This window comes from Saccoglossus kowalevskii, chromosome 15 (assembly GCF_978046115.1).
Source record: "Saccoglossus kowalevskii chromosome 15, keSacKowa6.1, whole genome shotgun sequence".
Taxonomy (NCBI): Eukaryota; Metazoa; Hemichordata; class Enteropneusta; family Harrimaniidae; genus Saccoglossus; species Saccoglossus kowalevskii.
In genome coordinates, this window is record NC_140655.1 from 18,195,170 (window position 1) to 18,215,327 (window position 20,158).

The 20,158-nt window shown below is 36.7% G+C and overlaps 1 protein-coding gene across 1 annotated transcript in view; it reads right to left on the minus strand.

Moving 5' to 3' along the window:
* LOC100370593 (uncharacterized) overlaps nt 1–17,629 on the minus strand; it is a 33,271-nt gene extending 15,642 nt beyond the window's left edge. The window contains exons 1-9 of the mRNA XM_085490525.1: nt 17,451–17,629; nt 10,076–10,309; nt 8,603–8,812; nt 8,170–8,340; nt 7,663–8,058; nt 6,903–7,100; nt 4,610–4,828; nt 3,715–3,891; nt 3,358–3,528 (exon numbers count right to left, since the gene is read on the minus strand). Of these exons, the coding sequence (XP_085346651.1) occupies nt 3,358–3,528; nt 3,715–3,891; nt 4,610–4,828; nt 6,903–7,100; nt 7,663–8,058; nt 8,170–8,340; nt 8,603–8,812; nt 10,076–10,309; nt 17,451–17,511 (1,837 nt within the window). The 5' untranslated portion in view covers nt 17,512–17,629. The remainder of the gene's footprint in view (nt 1–3,357; nt 3,529–3,714; nt 3,892–4,609; nt 4,829–6,902; nt 7,101–7,662; nt 8,059–8,169; nt 8,341–8,602; nt 8,813–10,075; nt 10,310–17,450) is intronic.
* Between the last annotated feature and the right edge of the window lie 2,529 nt (nt 17,630–20,158).

Below are 20,158 nucleotides of genomic sequence, written 5' to 3' on the forward strand. Positions count from 1 at the left end.
ACCAGTTTCTGTTAAACCTGCAGTAATAACCCAAGCTGCAGTTGATGTATCTGTTTCAGTTGCAATAGAACTTTCTGTTACAACTGCAGTACTAACTGCAGCTGCAGATAATGTTTCGTCTTCAGTTGCGATACTAGTTGCCGTTGTAACTTTAGTACTAGCTGAAGCTGCAGTTTCCCTTTCATCTTCAGTACTAATCCAAGCTACCGTTGACGTTTCGTCTCCAGTTGCAGTACCAGTTTCTGTTACACCTGCAGTAATAACCCAAGCTGCAGTTGATCTATCTGTTTCAGTTACAATAGCACTTTCTGTTACAACTGCAGTACTACCTGCAGCTGCAGATATTTCCTCTTCAGTTGCGATACTATTTGCTGCTGTAACTTCAGTACTAGCTGAAACTGCAGTTTCTCTTTCATCTTCAGTACTAATTCGAGCTACGGTTGATGTTTCGTCTTCAGTTGCAGTACGAGTTTCTGTTATACCTGCAGTACTAACCCCAGCTACAGTTGATATCCCACTTTGAGTTGCAGAACCAGTTGCCGATATACCTGCAGTACTAACTGAAGCTGCAGTTGATGTTTCGACTTCAGTTGCAATACCAGTTTCTGTTTTACCTGCACTACTAACTGAAACTACAGTTGATATCCCACTTTGAGTTGCAGTATCAGTTGCCGTTCTGCCCGCAGTACTAACTGAAGCTGCAGTTGATAATTCACTTTCAGTTGCAGTGCCAGTTTCCGTTATACTTGCAGCACTAGCCCTAGTATCAGTTGACATTCCGCTTTCAGTTGTAGTGCTAGTTTCTATTATACCTACAGTACTTTCTGCAGCTGCATTTGATGTTTCGAATTCAGTTGCAATACCAGTTTCTGTTTTACCTGCAGTACTAATTGAAGCTGCAGTTGATAATTCACTTTCAGTTGCACTACCAGTTTCTGTTATACTTGAAGCACTAACTGCAGCTGCAGTTGATGTTTCGACTTCAGTTGCAATACCAGTTTCTATTCTACCTGTACTGCTAAATGAAGCAGCTGCAGTTAATGTTTTACTTTCAGTTGCAATACCAGTTTCTGTCACACCTGCAGTACTGTCTGAAGGTGCACTTGATAATTCGCTATTAGTTGCTGTACCAGTTCCTTTAATACCTGCAGTACTAACTGCAGCTTCAGTTAATGTGTGGTCTTCAGTTGCAATACTAGTTTTTGTTCTAGCTGCAACACTAATCCCATCTGCAGTTGATGTCCAGTCTCGAATTTTTGTACCAGTTTCTGTCATACCTGCAGTACTAACCACAGTTGTCATTAATGTTTCAACTTCAGTTGCAGTACCAGCTTCTGTTATACTTGCAGTGCTAACTCTATCTGCAGTGGATGTTTCATCTTGAATTGTACTACCGGCTTCTGTTATACTTAGGGTAATAACCTTAGTTGCAGTTGTTGCATCGACTTCAGTAGCAGTACGAGTTTCTGTAATACTTGCATTACTAACCGAAGCTGTTGTTGATATTTCGTCTTGAGTTGTAATACCACCTCTTGTTATACCCAGAGTACTAACCCCAGTTGTAGTTGATGTTTCATCCTTAGTTCCAATGCCAGTTTCTGTTATACTTGCAGGACTAACTGTAGCTGTAGTTGGTGTTTCTTCCTTAGTTGCAGTATCTGTTTCTGTTGTTCCTGATGTACTAGCCCCTGCTGCAGTTGATGTTTCGACCTCAGTTTCAGTAATAGTTTCTATTTTACCTGTAGTACTAATCCAAGCCACCGTTTTATCTTTAGTTGTAGTACCACCTTCTGTTATATCTACAGTACTAACCTCATCTACAGTTGATGTTCCACTTTGACTTGCAATATCAGTTGCTGTTGCTGTATTAACTGAAACTGCAGTCGGTAATTTGCTTTCAGTTTCAGTACCAGTTTCTGTTATACCTGTAGTACTAATCCCAGCTACAGTTGACATTTCGCTATTAGTTCCTGTTGCAGTTAATGTGTGGGCTTCAGTTGGACCCCCAGTACTAAGCCCTGTTGTAGTTGATGTTTCATCCTGAGTTGCTGTGCCAGTTTCTGTTATACTTGCAGTGCTAACTACAGATGTAGTTGATGTTTCGTCGGTGATTGCAGTGCCAGTTTCTGATGTAGCGTGAGTACTGAAATCTAAATCTGAAGTCTCAAGATTGCTCGATATTGAAACAAAGCGTGAAGTCACACCTACTGTTGGCGCACTGTGTGTGTTCGGTTGAAAGCTAGTATATGGTACGGATGTCTGTACCTCGTCAGTTTGTGTCTCAGAAATGGTAATTAAAGTATCTGTCACTGTTGGAGTCGACAGTTTATCAGTTTCTGTTGTCTCATCGTCTGCGGCAGTACCACTTGCTAACCACGTCAATGAAGCGAGAAGAGTATCAGTTGTTTTTGTAATAACTGTGTGTCCTTCCGTTCCAGTTGTCACAGTTGCTGAAGTAGTCTGTGTCGTGGTCGTAATTCCTGTTCAGTAAAAATAGAGTGAAATTATGTAGTTTATTTGTAATTAATTTGTTTATTAAATTACACAGGTCAAATACGAATTTATTTGTGATTTAGTGGTGATTTTTATAGATACTGCCAATGCATTATTTCGTTAGTTCATCTTACCATGTGATGTTTTCTTTTACCGATAACTGAGAAATTATAGTATGCGACTTGGAAATGCGAGGAAGGTCACGGTGGTGGAGATGTTGGTTGTGAATAGAATGTGTGGTACAGGGTATCTTGACTTGGAAAGCGTGATATCGGGTAGATATGTAGTGACGATAGTGAAGTGTACAATAGGTTCGTGGTGCTGGTTGACATATATCAATCTGGGTTCCATCACTCCTACGTCGAATGGTTTATGCGATGTTATTATGACAATCTGACAAAACTCTGGTATGTACCCGGGTACACATAGATTTGAAAGCTCTTCGGATGTCCTTATAATTAGTTGTATTATATAAAGGAATCGATGTAAGCCATGCCAAGTACACAAAATCACGTAAATGTGTTGAAGTAGTGACATTAAGAATATAAACATAGTATGCAGTAACCACGGTGAGTATTTGCATCATTACTTGTGAGCCAACCTGAGTGCACTATTGACAAGAAGACGTGTGGAAAGGCACCCAATAATGCGCTACTACACTATACACCATATAACTCAAACTCGAATAGGTTTAGTCGGGAAAGGAAACACGATATTATCATTTTACGCTATATATTATATGCACATATGCTGTTATTCTAATGTACAGGAATAATGTGGTTAAGTGCTTACATAACGATATATTGTATATTTGGTTACATTATTAGTAATACATAGTGTTGCTGAACTGATATTCACACGTACCTTCACATACTGGAAGTTCTGGAACATACGTTCCGTTCAGACACTGTACAGTATTAGGACCTTCCATTATAGCAGGTTCTGTGCAGCTTAGTGTAATATATTCTTCGTGTGCGTACATGACTTTTGACTCCGTCCATTCTAGATAAGTTATGTTTTCATACATACAGCTTGCTAGAAAACAAATTTATATAGTATTAAATATATATTATGAAAAGCAACATTTCATTTCCTGTTAAGGGCTGGTTTTTCCCAGCATTGTGACATATTTCTTCAGTTACCGTCAGGAATTTATGCATACAAACTTTAATTTGATGTGTCATTCGTTCATGCTTTTAAACGCGCATAATATTCACTTACCAAAACAAACCGGTACTTCTTTATCCCATGACCCATCGTCTTGACACTGTAATGCAGCAGCAGATGATATCGTGTATCCAGTACTACACGCATACGTTATTGTTTCCCCCGGTATTACAGGAAGAGAACCCTCTACCAATTCTCCGTTATCAGGGGTACCTGGGTCTTCACATATGCCTGTACATTGAAATGGCCAGTGTGGTTATTTGAGATTGATCCGACAAATGTACGTGTGTTGTAAGTTGTAAATTAGTGTCTCGTCCAATAAAAATGTACGTATAATATCAATTACATATTTGTATCATGTTTTAGTATATAATTCACTTATTCACATATAGGTGTCAATTGTGTGTGCATGACTTCGATTCTATTTGTCGTGTAATAATAGTCCAGTCGATATTGGGAAATTCTCTCGTATTTTGGGGTAAAAATGAAGACAACTGATTTTGACAAGAAAATGTAATTCATATGCACACCAATGATAATGTTCGTGATTACCGATTACACAAGAATATTACAGAAAATATTACTATATTTTTGTATTTTATTTGTCGCTGAATGAAATTACTAAGTATGTGGTGCATTGAACAACTTATATATAAAAATAACTAAATCAATATAATTTTACTTGGTTAAAGTACTGTATTTTCTGTATAAAAACGAAAGAAAATGTCGAAAACGGAATGTCTGTCTACAATTAACCCTAATATATTTCTCGGTCAGTGTACATATAACGTCAAAAAATATTGTGTACAACTCAGACTCGTATATTTCTCGTAGTGCGAATATGTGTACATAATAATTTCTTTGTAAACTGAAGCTTATACACTAGTACATTTCCCGTGTGATAAAATCCCTGTAACCATTGTGTAAATATAGGCAATATTACACTTACGCTGACATTCTGGATTACTGGTGGAAAAATTAAATTCCGGGTTCCACATTACAGAAAAATCGGAAAAATCTAACTGGCATGTAAACGTATCCAGACCGTTAACAAGTTGAAAGCCGTCGTCACATGACAGTGTAATTTGCGTAGTTGCAGCGTAGCATAGGCTTGAATATTGACAAGTCACGTTACCGTTCTTCAGTATTCCTGGGTCTGGACAATTTTCTACAAAAAAGAAACATGATCACATTCAAATATGACAATGTAAACAGTAAATATCTTATTAAAATATTTTTGTCGTATACACTATAAATACAAAATAACTATTACTTTAGACTTTTCGCTCGCACACATGTGCAATTTAATAGATTTAAGACAAGGGGCAACGTTGAGAAAATGTTTCCATTACATAAAAGTGAATACGATATCACTGTCGATGAGAGGGAGAATAATCCACTATTATTTCCCTAATTATTACTGTGATATTCAATTGTATTATGGATTCAATATTATTCAATTGTGTTTCAGTTCTTTCTTATATTGTTATTGTGTTTATTCAATTCAACCGTCTTTATTACATGTTTAACTCGAAGAGAACTAGTACAAATAATGATAGCAGACGCCATTTCAAATGCTATTCTCTTATTAACCAATCATAGGTCATGGCATTATGAACCAATCAGCACCAAGCCCGCTAAAATTTGTTACGGTGGCTGATCCTACCGAGCCTATAAAAGGCCTCAATACTTGTTTTAGCGCGCGAGTACATGTAACCTTTTCGAGTGACGAGTTAATAAAAGCAGTTTCTTGATATCGTTGTTTGTTTCCTGTTTCTTTGATCGACCGTCCCTTGTTTTACGCCACTTGAACTTTACGCTCGTTAGAGTTGAGATAAGTGAAACCCTACTCTCAACCCCCCCCCCCCACAATCACCGTAGCTTTCATATTCATATTCATATTTAAATACAGCGCTGTATGAATTACCTCGTGCACCTTAAAGTGTAAACGAGAATGAAAAAGAAGATTGTGTGAAATTCATTAAGCCATTCTAACTGAGAGCATGCAAACGGAAGTTAGGAGATGTGTGAAAAAACGCCCTTGCAAGCCACTCGGTGGCCCATCAAGAAGTTATCTGTCGTTGTTGCCAAATTTCTTTTCTATCAAGTTAGGGACCGCGTACGTAAGGCTTCTTCAGTTCTGAAGGGCTCGGGTGTATTTATTTAAAAATAATATAGTCAGACATTTTACGAAATAAAGCTACTACAATTAAAAAGATGGCCAGCTTGAAAAGAAAATGAGCATACACTAAAGGCGACAATCTAAACGCTCAACTTGTTTGTTCTCTTAGAAGATTTTTCTTCAGAGTTGAAACCAAAAACGTCAGGCTTAGAGCATTTTGAAAATCTTAGTGAGTTCTCAAATTGTTATTTCGATAAACAACACTTACAACTGGCCAGAGAACAATTCACCCGGTAAGATGATGTTACAGTACCCCAGTTAACCATGAACATTGTGCGCGTTTTATAACACTTGCAAACAATGAACAACCGGGTAGTTCAAGCGGAATTAAAAATGAACTTATACTTCATGCTACGAATTCGCTATACATGTCACTTGTCAAACTCTTCAACTTATTTTTTTCTACGGTTTATTATCCAGAATTCTCGTAATATGGCCTGATGTATACTATATATAAGAAGGTTAATATTCATTATGTGTCAAACTACAGATGTATTACTTTCCTTGGTGCTATGAGAAAGTTGTTCTGTGTTGTCATTAATGTAAGAAACAGAAAGATCATATGCGCATTGTAGACTTTCATATGGGTTTGCTTATATCGATGGAGCCACGATATAGCATACATTGATTGCAGGGGCATAGATACCAATCTGATATTCTGTGTAGAAGTATGTACGATGTTTCAATGTTTCAAGATATGGGGTATTGTGGTAGGTGAAGATTCTTTGTCAATATTGATAAAACACAAATTAATATTTTTAACAGAGATTTCGATGTATGTAATAGCCAATCCACCAATTAGGAACGGAATGTATATCGAGTGTTGACAGCTAGACTTATCCGGAGATATTATTTCATTATACGGGTAATTACAAGCGGTCTGTGACAGAACTGACGAATCAAGTTTCCAAAGCTGCATTATTTTCTTAGCATTTTTTTTTATATGTATTTTTTTTTACGAAATTGTATATAATGCATTACTCGCTTCAAAAATTAGTAATAATATTCTGTATGCGTATACTAGATAACATTTACCATTATACAAGTAATACAAACTTACCGAAACAGAACACTGCGGACTCTGGATTCTCTGACCACATTCCATTTTCACATTTCAATTCAGGCCCACCAAATAGACTGTAACCATCGGTTGAATTACTCTGGTCACATGCAAGTGTTAAAATAACACCATCATTATATGGAGCTGAACCGGAATTAATCTGTACTCTTTTTTTTAAAGTGCCGGGTGTGGGACATCCTGGAATATACACATAATACGTATATCTAATTGACTGTCAAATTTACTCACAATAATGTGTCATTTCTTTCAGCTCGGTGTGTTAGTTATATTCACCACACATATGATATTAACATTAATAGCATATATCGCGTGACATCTATGGGTATATTTTATTTTAACTTCCACGACTACCATTCACGAGATCCGTCAGAACAATTACAAGACAATTGAAATTCTATCGAGAAGTGTATCCACTGTTAAAATCTCAATATTGGAACACGTTTAAACTCATTAACATTAGATATGCATCTTGATGTGTTGTAGCAACGGATTATAGGTAATGGGGAAGAATACTGTTCACTCGATTTGAAAATTGAGTTGATGAATTAGCAAACGTCGTAATGTATTATCAATTTATTATTTTTGTATCTAAAACACGTATAGAAATTAAATCGAATATTATACATGACCGGTAAGAATAATGCTAAGTTCAACGAACTGTAGTTAGACGAGTACGATCAGCCGATTAGATTCTTTCATTTCATCGGTAAACGTTATAACTTTAGATTGTTGCACTTACCACATGTTATTGTCGTGCATCCTACGAGTGTACTGTCACCATCAAATCCATCAAGCGTGAAATTTGTGTTAGAGCCTTGTCGTAGTTCAGCGCATACGTACGTAGCACATGTTTCAGGGGTCACCGCGTAATCAAAATCGAATGTGATAGCGCCACCTGGCGTCAGATCCTGGTCTGTCTCCTCTTGAGATAAATTGGAATCGGATTCCAAATATCGTGTAGCGCCAGAATTGGAATCACTGAGAAACACTTTTATAACCCAAAGATTGCTCCCAGTAGCACCAGCTCCAAGACTACTACTTGTAGCATCCACAACTAATGAAAGTGTTGACTCTTGTGTCGGTATCAAAGGTAGGCCACTTTTGACTGTCGTCACCACTTCAGTAATTATAGTACCTGTATTATGACAATATATATATACTGATATAAAACTATCCCCAATTCTCAAGTTATCAGAATCCCCAGAATTAATATTAAGTGAAACGAATTGATTGTAATCAAACTTACTTCCACATAAAGGTACCGAGTTATCCCATGTTCCATTATAACACGTGAGAGTAGAACTGCCTATCATAGTTTTCCCTCCGTCACACTCGTAAGCAACGGAACTCGCGTGTACGTAACTTGCACCGTCGACTTCTTTGCCATTTTCTGGAGCGTCGGGTTTTTGGCAATTTACTATAAAAGTGAAAACGTTTAAAGAATACTTGTCTATGATTAATTTGCCATTCGAGCCTTGCACAATTGATTTAACAAAATATGTAATTTAAAGAATGATAATATTGGAATCGGAATGGGATTTTATATATTTATAGTTACATCACACACTTTAAAACCTACACCGATGTATTAAAATCAATTTATTTATACCGGTATATGATGGGGAATACACTCGGAGAATATTTCTAATCTCTTAATAATAAGTTTCATTGTCACTTACAGAAACATAATTCTGGTGGAAGAGCTGTTTGTATATTACCCCCGACTGTCCAGTCTCCGTCGTCGCACGTGAACGTGTCTACACCGTACGTCGTGGTATTAACACCACATGTAAACGTAACCTGGTCACCTGTCTCATAAAATGAACCATCTACCGTTGGATCTGGACTTCGTGATCCTAAACTTGGATTTCCAGGATCCTGACAAAGTTCTGGAAAATAAAGTACAAAACTATTTTTACAGATAACAGTGAATATTCTTAATTATCCTAGGACGTGACATAAAATATCAATCCGTTATAAACCGAATGTTATACGCCCAAACATAATAGGAAAGCAATTAGAAAATCTGGAAGTAAGAGTATATTGAATTATCAAAATTGCACCAGCATTTTCAAACGTTACGTTAAATCAAAACCCGTTCCAAGTAAAGTGTTAACTCCGCATAACTCCGTATACTGGATTGAGAATATACCTATAACATTGTTCAAAACACCTCTGAACAATGTACGTTATTTTTGTAGTGTTTGTCTGTGAATAGTGATTTAATAATGCAAAATAACAAAAAACTCAGTGGAAGCATAACTAAACCGTTACCGATTGTTGAATAATTAGTATAAATTTGTATGTGTGTTAGCATGCTCTTTCGGTCGTTTGTAATAATCTTGTTCATAAATAACATAAATGAACGTGATTGTACATAAACCGGTAATTACTTAGAATAGAATATATGTAACCAGTGATCACACATAGATAATGTAAGAGTCAGTCAAAATGGTTAGAATGCAATATACTACACTGAGTTGATTTTTTCAAAATCAAATATAGCGAAATAAATTTATAGTTGAGTGTAAAACAAATCAATTCTTAGTCGTTCGTTCGTAAATGCAATATTACGTGGCCGGAATGTACGTTACCATGAGTAACATACATTTCAGTTAAATTGGGTGCATCTTCCAATGGCATGCACAACATATAACTGTATTATACTGACTTACTAGATTATGCGATTAATGCTCTCTTAGAAACACGGCATATAAATTAACAATTACCAGCACAGCAGTTTTAAATACGCAACTTGAATATCACATACATTGTAATACTCACAAGATTGTTTCACCTCTCAAACCAAATTAAGGTACATTTCACTTAATGAAGAAATATTTTGTAATATAATTAAATATTTAGCTTTCCCTTGTATTTGAAATGCATTTACAAAACGTATTAGCTTAATCCAGTAATGGGTCCGTAACATACATGTTATTTTAGGTGTGTTACGTAACATAGGACAAACGTGATGGAAATTCAGATTGATGAAAATCTCGTTTTTATAACCCAGTTTGTACTCTATAGGGTGTAACATATATAAGAATTATCTTGCAAACTCGAGAGAATTTTCAAGGACATCGTATATACCTCCTTATTGTGTTTGAGTGATAATTTCTAACTACATGTTCAATCATACAACTACTTACTTGCGCAAGCGGAATCACCCAGCGTTGGGGTTATACTAGATGTACCCATAATTGTCAAGCAGATATACTCTAAATTTGTAGACACAAAACCATTATCACACTGTACATATATGATATCACCAGTCGCCAGCACAGTGCCGGGTGACGTCACCACGGTTGTGTCGTTACACGATCCATCTATCGCTGTAGTGTAGCAATCCACGTTAGATGGATGTGCTGGAAGGGCACAGTCCGCTGTAAAAACAATTAGTAAACACATATGAATACGCATAGAAAGCGACAGCTTCATGTTACAAACGAGTTTCGTCAGTTTACCAACAATGCACTTGAAGCAATTAAAACGTTATATTTGGTGCACAGTGAGTTGTACTACCAGATGAGTCACGTGACCATCATACGTGTACGGTTTGTACCGCATTGGATGGATCATACGGACTGGTGGATTAGTCAATGTATAGACAAGATGAACTTTACATTTTACAGGACGGCAAACGTGTGTGATTTGTGAACGTTCTGGATAACAATTTTATTACTTATTCCCTGGTTGATTTCAACGCAAAAGAGGTCGAAAATATAATTCGCAGCAACCGTCTTCAAAATGACTCTAATTTATTCGTTGGCTATGATAGAAATCATATCTAATGAGTATGGAATATTTTTTTTTTTTTTTTTAAATATTTTTGTGCCAGGCGACAGTTCTGAACATTGAATGTCACCGTTGTCTCTCCTGACTTTTTTTTTGTATGAGCAAATTGCAAGTGCTAGTGCTGACACATAGTGTCATTTTGTCACAGAAGTCATATTCATGTTTGGGATTACATGACAGGGCTGTGTGGCCATCTCTCTGTCAAATGGCAATTTTAATGCGCTATCCTGGCGTCAACCAGGCTCGGTCGGACACAAGCACCTGCGGACCTTAACAAAGGTTCCCCCAAAAATCGCATTCGTTAGTGAATGAATCTCGGCCAGTGGAATTGGCCTTCCCATTGAGTCTGTGGCACACTCACCCAGGGTAGGGGTTGACCCTTTGATGTTCAGCCTCAGGTAGGATTTGAACTTGGGTCTACCGATCATGAGTCTGGAGCGACAACCACTATGCTACCAGTGACCGATCCGAGTATGAAATATTTGAATAATAACATATTCGTGTTTAAAATAAAGAAACACATGAACTATATTAACGCCTTCTTATTCACTATAATGTCTTTTGTCATTTGTGTTAAGTGTATGTGTGCAGTATGCAAAATACGTCTTAGTCCGCAAATAGCAACACTCGGGCATGCCGGTTATTTGCAAGGGGATTAATGGTGTACGTTCAATATTGTATAGGAATACGCTTAACAAATAATGAATCTATCTGCGAGTTTGTACAGCTAAATACTTACATTACGTCATCGATATTTGCAATCGTACAATACATGGTTTACGTGACCTCTGACTTTGTATAAGTTAACTTCTATAAAAGCATATATTTTCATGATCCATATTTTGATCATTATACTGTATGCCAAACTCACAAATTGTTCAAATAAGCAGAGTTTATAACTGTAACTGTATATATTCACACAAATTTAATTTAGCGGATTTCACTTACATGGGAATTTAATTTTCGTGTTTCGATTTATACCCCAAAATGTGCACAGTGTAAATGCATTTGAAGTACCATATAAAAACATTTTCAGTTTAACATTACCATGCATCAGTCTGTTTTATACATCGTAAACTATTTCATTTATATAATTGTACATTTAAATTGTAATCGCTTCAGATTCGGGAATCAAAACACAATATCTGAAACCACGGTAGTATGCAAAAAAATTAAACACAGCTAATAATTAATTAATTAATTATTTAATTAGATTAATTTATACGATGGAATATATATATATATAGAGTGAATGATTCCAATTGGCAAACGTGTTTTTTTTTATTTTACTACACATAAATCAAAATACATATATAGGGCAAATACTATGTAGCGAGTGTTTATTTCAAGCGTACATTTAATACTTCGTGGTTATTAGTCGTTTCCATTTATCGTGAAACTTGTATCATGCTTAGCATTTAGTAAAAAGTACGTGTGATATAAATAGTTATAAAACATACCAAGCCTAGAAAGCTTGACAACTGTTTTCAACATTAGGTTGTCGGATTTCTGATTAATTCATTCTATATCCTCGCGCCATTTTATCTCTGGGTCAATGTGAGATAAAACTAGCACTGTTTTCTAAGTTGTATAAAATGTTTCAAACTTCGCATGGAAACGAACGTTAACCAAACAAAACATTTATATTTATCCTAAGTCCGGATTTAGAATACACTAATAACGTCATAATTAACATGATCCAATTAAGAGGAGTATTACGTTGTGGGGGTCGAATACAAATAATACTCTTTTTGATGATGTCAAACTTTATTAATAAACTTAGAGAGTCCTTATAGTATGCATGTGTTTGAATATACGTAAATCACCGCAAACTAAGATTTAATTTTAAAAACTTATATAGTGTGAAATAATTGTAAATAAAATGAAATGCACAAACCGAAAACTGACGTATTATAGACGTGTTAACAATGTCCACCTAAGATCATGCAAAGCGTTGTCCCTACCAATCAATTGTCGATTATGGACGTTTAATTGTCATAGAGATGTATGAATTGACGTGAGTGTGGGTGTTGGTTTGCCTTGCACGAAAATGTGGGATCATCGTTCGCATGTGTTTAGGAACTTGAGACCGACTTTCAGTAATTACTATGGGTGTAACACAAGTTATCCCTTGCAATAAAACATGTAGTACCGTATAAGGCGGTCGTCAGAAAACGAATTTTACTTCAAAATTATCTCCTGGAAATATGCCAAGTATAAATTCCGAACGTGTGTCAGGTGAAAAGTCTCACCTCGGAAAACGAACACGTCAAATACAGCTACCTACGGTCGATTAATCGTGAAGCATGATTTTGTGATGTGTGTCCATGCAGCTGGGTGTTCCGGAATATTCAATTCAATTCAATTGTGTATCAGTACCCTTTACTGGGACAATTGCAAAGGTCGCTATTTTGAAGGTCGCCAGTCAGTTGACAAGACATCATCGCGATAAAGTGAATGAAAAATAGTGAAATGCAAATCGCCTGAGCTGCACACACACACAGCAATAAGACTCAGACAACTATTAAATTTATTTTATTTTATAGCAGCGTTGATTCTGTAGATTATCCGTGATTTGCACTCTACACACCATTTGTACATCGTAATGTGAGGATGTCAATTTCCGACGTTTGTATTTCTTGGTAGGTCACCTCTACGAACACACACACACAATCCAATAGAGTGATTAAATTGATCTAATGAATATAGGTCAAGTAAGGTCACCGTGTTATTATAAATCAATGCAAGCCATGCTGGTTGGTATATATTGAGCAGACACTCTATAGTGCGTGCTTTCACGAAGGCAGCTGCTACGTTGTGAACTGATTTCATTGTTCTTTTTTTAAAGCTGGTTTCGTAAACAGTCACAATCACAGGTATACTGGAATATGTCAGCCGATATGTTTAGTATCTAATTTTGTATTGCCCTGACGAGAACACTGTCTCCAAATCACTATTTGGTCCACCGCACTTACGCCATATATTTCACCTGTCACGAATATAATGTTTAACTGCCGCGTTGTTTCGATATGATTTCATTCTGCATGACGCGCGGAATCCGTAGTGGCATTCCCGTTAATTGCGAAACCACTCAATGCGAGAGAAGGCAGAACAATTGTTATATAACTTATATAGACGTGTTCTCGTACTCGCACAATTGACATCCCGGGTAACCAGAACTTATTGAAATCAAGCCATTCGAGTGTTTTCATTGGAATTAAGGTGTGTCAAGTTTCTTGACAGTGCAGTTGAAAGTAGCTACTCGATTTCTACATTGTATTGTTTGAGGACAGAGCCACAGTGTCGCACTCAATTCGGGTCGTAATTCAGGGTGTGTCAGTAAGTCGACAGTGTCGTGCATACCAGCAAAGTTCATAGAAACCGATCGAGAATGTCAACACAAATGACGTGTGTTATGCTTAAACTAGTGACAGCCTCATATTTCAGAGTATTAACTTGATTAATGCACTGACAGTGTGTTTTTCAACGATATAATTCAACGAAGAAGTGAGTCTTGTAGACAGTTTGGTGAATTTAAAATGTGTCGTCGAGTTGATTGTTGTCCATGACAACTACCACACCACGTGACTAACCATTAATAATAATTGGGACGTAATAACATATGTGGAGTCATTTAATCGACGCATTATAGTGTACGGGGGTTAATTACTTTATATATACTACACATACGTGATTGTGACAGTAAACTGGTATAGAGATACCAGAATGGGAACTGAATTTCGTGCGTTGAAATTCCTCCATGAGAAGTACGTGCCATTATCCGTGTAAAATTGATTCGAGTACAGTAAGTAAGCTGTATACCCAGCCACGTAAGATCAAGGAGACTCGTTTTACCTCCATGCGCAAGCTGATGGGATGATGATACAAGTCGAATATATAATATTAAATAAAAATGGCTGACCAACCCACCCTACCCCCGATTTCCTAGCGTTACTGTCTTTCATTTTGTAATGTTCAGTCAAAATGTAAGTGTTCGATATTGTAGGTAGATATAGGTATTGTTTGTTAACGTCTTCTATACGTTTTTAGAACATACACAGTTTCGCCATAACGTGAAAGTCTTTACGTGAACTAAGTTCGTTGTAAACAAAGGCATTAGTAGGATTGAGAAGAGAAAGTTAATCAGTATATGCGGGGAAAAGTAGGCTTGCACTAAACCCAGCTTGGCATAAACCAATTTTCGGCTTGGCATCGGGTAGTTGATTTTGGTGTGACCTCGCTTGTGCCTGTATGTGCATTGTACGAAATTAAAAGCCTGGTGCGTAACAAGACATGATCGGGTGACTTGACGCAATGAAAGAATATGTAAATTATGTCCATTTAACAATGAGGTGTATATTACTTGTGAAGAAATATTGTGTAACACGCCCTTAAATTATCCCGAAGCGGCGAGGTTACTAGTATTGAGCTTCTGTGGTTAGTTGGAATGTATCAAATGATGTGTACATTAATTTACATATTAGATTAGTACGCAGTTCAATAACAAAACAACGTGTTCTGCATTTGTAATTCATTTGTAACGACCTGTTTTTTCCCCCACATCGGTGAAAAGTTGAGCGTCTCCTATGTACAGTCGCTAGCAGGTCAAAGGTGAATTCGCGCCTGAATTTAACAAAACTGTTAAAAAGCAAAAGCCGTCTGAGAAGGACATGCACTATCTACAGAGATGATAGACTTATACCATGTCGCATTAAAACACAATTCACTGAACCCTCCGGGGAGGCTAAGAATGTGACATCGAGTATGTCCTGTGCAGTGACACGTACTGCATTATACCAATTCTATTACTGGTATAAGGCGAAATTATTTGCCTTGCAGCAACTCGACCATATATCATACACAGAAACAAATTATTATACGAAAGATAAAGTGAGTTCTACTAATTGAATTAAGACGATAAAGGACTGAGATAGTACGACTACAAGGCTTGTACCCACAACCACCGACCCAGAGCAAACTCGCACGTACAAATAAACATACGAGATGTCGTCTATATAACGTTTGCTATAACAATTATTTATAGATAAAGTTATACCTTTAAGTTCGAAGATAAAATTGTCTTTTGTATAGAATTTTACAAGTCTAAGCACCCTAAAGGTTAAGCATCCTTATATTAACGAGGGTTTCGCTATGGATGAGAGACTCGGGTATTTGTTTTCAAAGAATTCAAGCCGTTATCATAAGTTCAAATTATAACACACGTGATGTACAATAATGATAACTGGTGAATACTAGTATATAAAAACAATAATATTCCCTTAAAGTTCCAGGATGTGCGACCTTCAGGGGTCATACATAAAACATATTGTCACATTTTGAGTTTATTGAGTGATTGTATGCGATACGAGTCGATGAAATAGTCTTGTTCAATACGTGTTAATTTCATTGTACATTGCCCAAAATAACCACATGTGTGTATGTCTATAAGCGCCATAGACACCCTAGCGTAGCGTGGCGAATACGTCGTTAAAATCGTAGAATGATGATTTGTTAACACATACAGAGAAACATGGTCGTGGCGGATTGATGCACCAAAAATTCGTAGTGTAATTTTGAAGTATTTCCAGAAAAATAAAAATTGATCGATTAAATTGTAAAATTAGTTGTTGGTACTCGTCAACAATTTATAAAACTGAAACACCTCCTATTATACAAATATGTGTTGTACATTTCTCGATATAGAAATACAACACCGACCTTATGTTAGTTCATTAAAGCTTTTAATGACAAAATGGAAATTAAAAAAATCCTGAACAAAACAACATTTCACGCCAAATTTCGTGTTTTGTCTTGCTTACTGTTCCGACATGCATGCATGTATTTGTCGTATCGCCTGCTTTGTGATGATGCATTGTAATGTAACTTTTGTTGTTGTAACCGACAAAACAAAAATTTAGGTTATGTATTATACCTAAACATGCGTTCACTGTAAAATATTTCCCCGTGTCGATGGACGTATACAGCTCTATACATTGACAGAAAGTTATGCAAAAAATATCTGCGTCCATTGTCACTAGTTCTCCCATGACCTAAATATAAAGAGTGGCCCACTGTGTCACTATTTTCAGAGGGGTGTCAAGCACCGGGTAAAAGTGGCAATGAATGTCAGCGTCTTGCTTGACAGTGTTGAATGCAAACACGACAAGTGTTAACAACTTGAACCGTTCACACATCAACTACATGTACGGCATTGAAAGTAAATATGGTCGGAATGAAATATAACAGCAGATTTGTTCACGATGTATCGGGAAAATGAATCCAGGCTCCTCTGTATTAAAAGGGTCATTATTTGATCGGCAGCTCCATGGCCAATTTACGCTTTAAATAACAAACGCATACAACTAAAAATTGCTCCTTTGTATCCGTGGTCAAAATTCTTCTGAATTTTTAACTAAACAGGGCCCTACAATAAGACCTTAACCGAACCGGCATGCACCGACCAATGCCACCCGTAACTAGTCCGGACCAACGGATGTACACCGGTAACTGAGTGTAGCCTGGCAGTCACAGGAGTAGTAACGTGTTTGAAGGCGTATAACAGAGTTTGAGAAAGCCTCAAAACAGGTGGTCGGATATTACCTTATACATATTTCATAACTCCAACCTTTCCGGGATATTGATATAAGGAAAGTACTATTAAATGTCCTTCAGGCTAAACTAAGTAATGCGCGCTCAACAGGATATTTATAAAACGTAATAAGAACTCACCTGATATGCTGGATACCATCAGTAAGGTTATAAGTATCGGGAAATACTCCTTCCCTGTCATCGTCACGCAAAAAAAAAAAAACACAACAAAACGTGGGACTGTCTGGCAGCGATGTTAGTCCATAAGCAGTATCTCAACACATGAGTAAATATAGGCGGTGGATACCTAGAACTGTCCTTAACAGTACTGTTGCTTTGTCAGTAGGTATTGACGAAAGATTGTAGCTACGCCCAAGTCTCCTTTATGTTACAGTCACGCTTCACCAACTTCTTTCGTTTATGACCTTCATACATATGCAAATTCAGGTGAACGGGGACGTCATTCGCAACTGATCAAGTCACACCCCGAATACATTCCGTAGCCAGAATAATTATTATTGTTTTTCGGTGAAAGCTGAATTGTAATAACAGCAATAAACAAAAATGTTATAAATTATATATTATTTTTTGTCTGGAAAGAGTGGTTTAGTGTAAGATATCGTATATGATTGTTAAACCTGTGATTTTATAAACAGATTCTCGCGTCGGGGGCATCCATAAACATTATGTTAGAAGTATAGTTTCTCCTTAATTCTCCTACGAATCATCAGACATATATTTGGATTATCGTTGAACATACGTCTATCGGAGTACACCGGTGGGAAAACCACGAGTCGAACCAGTGAAAGTGTACTATAAAAGCCTCCCAACCTGCAAAAACGCTGACATTGTTTCTATTGTACAGGCGAGGCTAAGAACTTAGTATCGACTTAGCATAACAATGGACGACGCCATCGTAGTAGTCGTAGCCATCAAAAGGGGCCATTCATAAGTCGGCTATTATCATGTATAACCTCGCATTCTTGCTATAGGTGGTTCCCATGAATAACACGACTGAACCAGTAAGAATCTGAACGAGTGTTAGACATTCATTAACAAGTGCGCCAATGTTCACTCGTCACGTTCACAAGTAGAGAAGTGCCACGACCGTAACGTAGTTATAAATGGCTCGGGTATGTACGCACGGTTCCTGTACCGTGGATTTACCGACACGCACAGTTTTGGTGTTGATATACTAGTATTGTTTATTCTTCAGTTTTTTTCCCGTTTTTTTTTGTACCGAATGATCGGATATATTTACGATAATTGAATTGGATGGTTTTGCCTATGTCATTATTTTGTTTTTCGTCAGATTTTAAAGTATTAATAGCGTACCAAAATAACCCAAACGATCGGACCAACTCAAGTTATACTCTCATTCAACGAGCCACACATTGCACGGGGTTTTTAGTTTGATCACATCCGAGTCCTAGATAGACATTCCCGTATTGATAGATAATGTAAGAATATATCTTTCTGGAAGTATATCTTTTGAATTAATAACGCAGCCGAATTCGCGTATTGTATAACTTGGCACATGTGCAATGCATTGTGGGAAAGAATTTCCCGTTGCATACAATGTAATACTATTATTGATAATATTACACTGGAAACACACTGAATTAAATGTCATGTTTTTGAAAAACTTTAATTGAGAAATACTTTTCATCCTATTTCATCAAGCAAAATGTTGAGAGGTGTTTGAAAATTATTGCACCATAGAAAACTGTGCAAAATGCCATTTTTGTATTTTTAATGACATTTAAAATCTTATTTAGGCAACATTTATTGATTATTATTATTATTATTATTATTATTATTATTATTATTATTATTATTATTATTATTATTTGGTTGATGTAATTATTATTTAAAAATTTCAAACTATATAGAAATCGCATATGACTCGATTAACGTGATGGCAAACAAAATACGGGCCCGGCCTCCTTCGGAATTCAAAACATCTTGCTATAAGAAGGCGTTGTCGATAACTCAAGTCTTATGTTGATTTACTAAATTTGGGAACATTACCAACATACCTTGCTATTTGAATCACCTGTTGACTGAAAGAGACGTAATTGTATACTTATCTCATCGACACGTGCTGGTAACTAGGTGTGGTTGTGTGTACGTCCTTGGCCCATGCTCAGCTGAGCCGGATATCTCAAACACGGCATGACAGTGTGCCGGTGATCACACCCAAATTCTGTGAAAACATGATGTAAACATTATTCATGCCAACAGTGTGGTTGATTACCCTAATTGTTTGAACATATCATATCATATCATATCATATCATATCATATCATATGGGATTGACGACTTCATCTGTTCCACAATACAAAATATGTTGTGTTCTATGTAAGTCGGATTGTACTGCGTTGTATTACGAGTAGCTACTACATTTAACACACAAAGCAAGCTGCAACGTGCTTGGAGCGATGAAAGCAAGGTGTCATATACATGTATATTGTTTAATTTTGATGCGATACTACCAGGGATGCTAGTTACAAATACTGGTAACACTGTACGCCATTGTTACGTATGGGTCAATCATGGGTTATTGTCTCGTAAAGGTGTTCAAGCCTGTGAGAACCGACGGCACATCCCACAAAGTAAACAAATGTGAGACAGTAATTTCGTTTCTACGGGAGGGTTAAAGTGTAATGAAACCTGTGAGGTCGATGGTGTGTCGGTGAAAATAACAAAGGTGTAAATATAATTGCGTAATTTTGGACGGAGGCCAATACAACCTCGTTCTGATAAACCATAGAACATTCACGATCTATTTGTTTTTAAAAGTCAATATTTTGCAAAAATACAAATTGATACTAGCAACTCCGACAAAT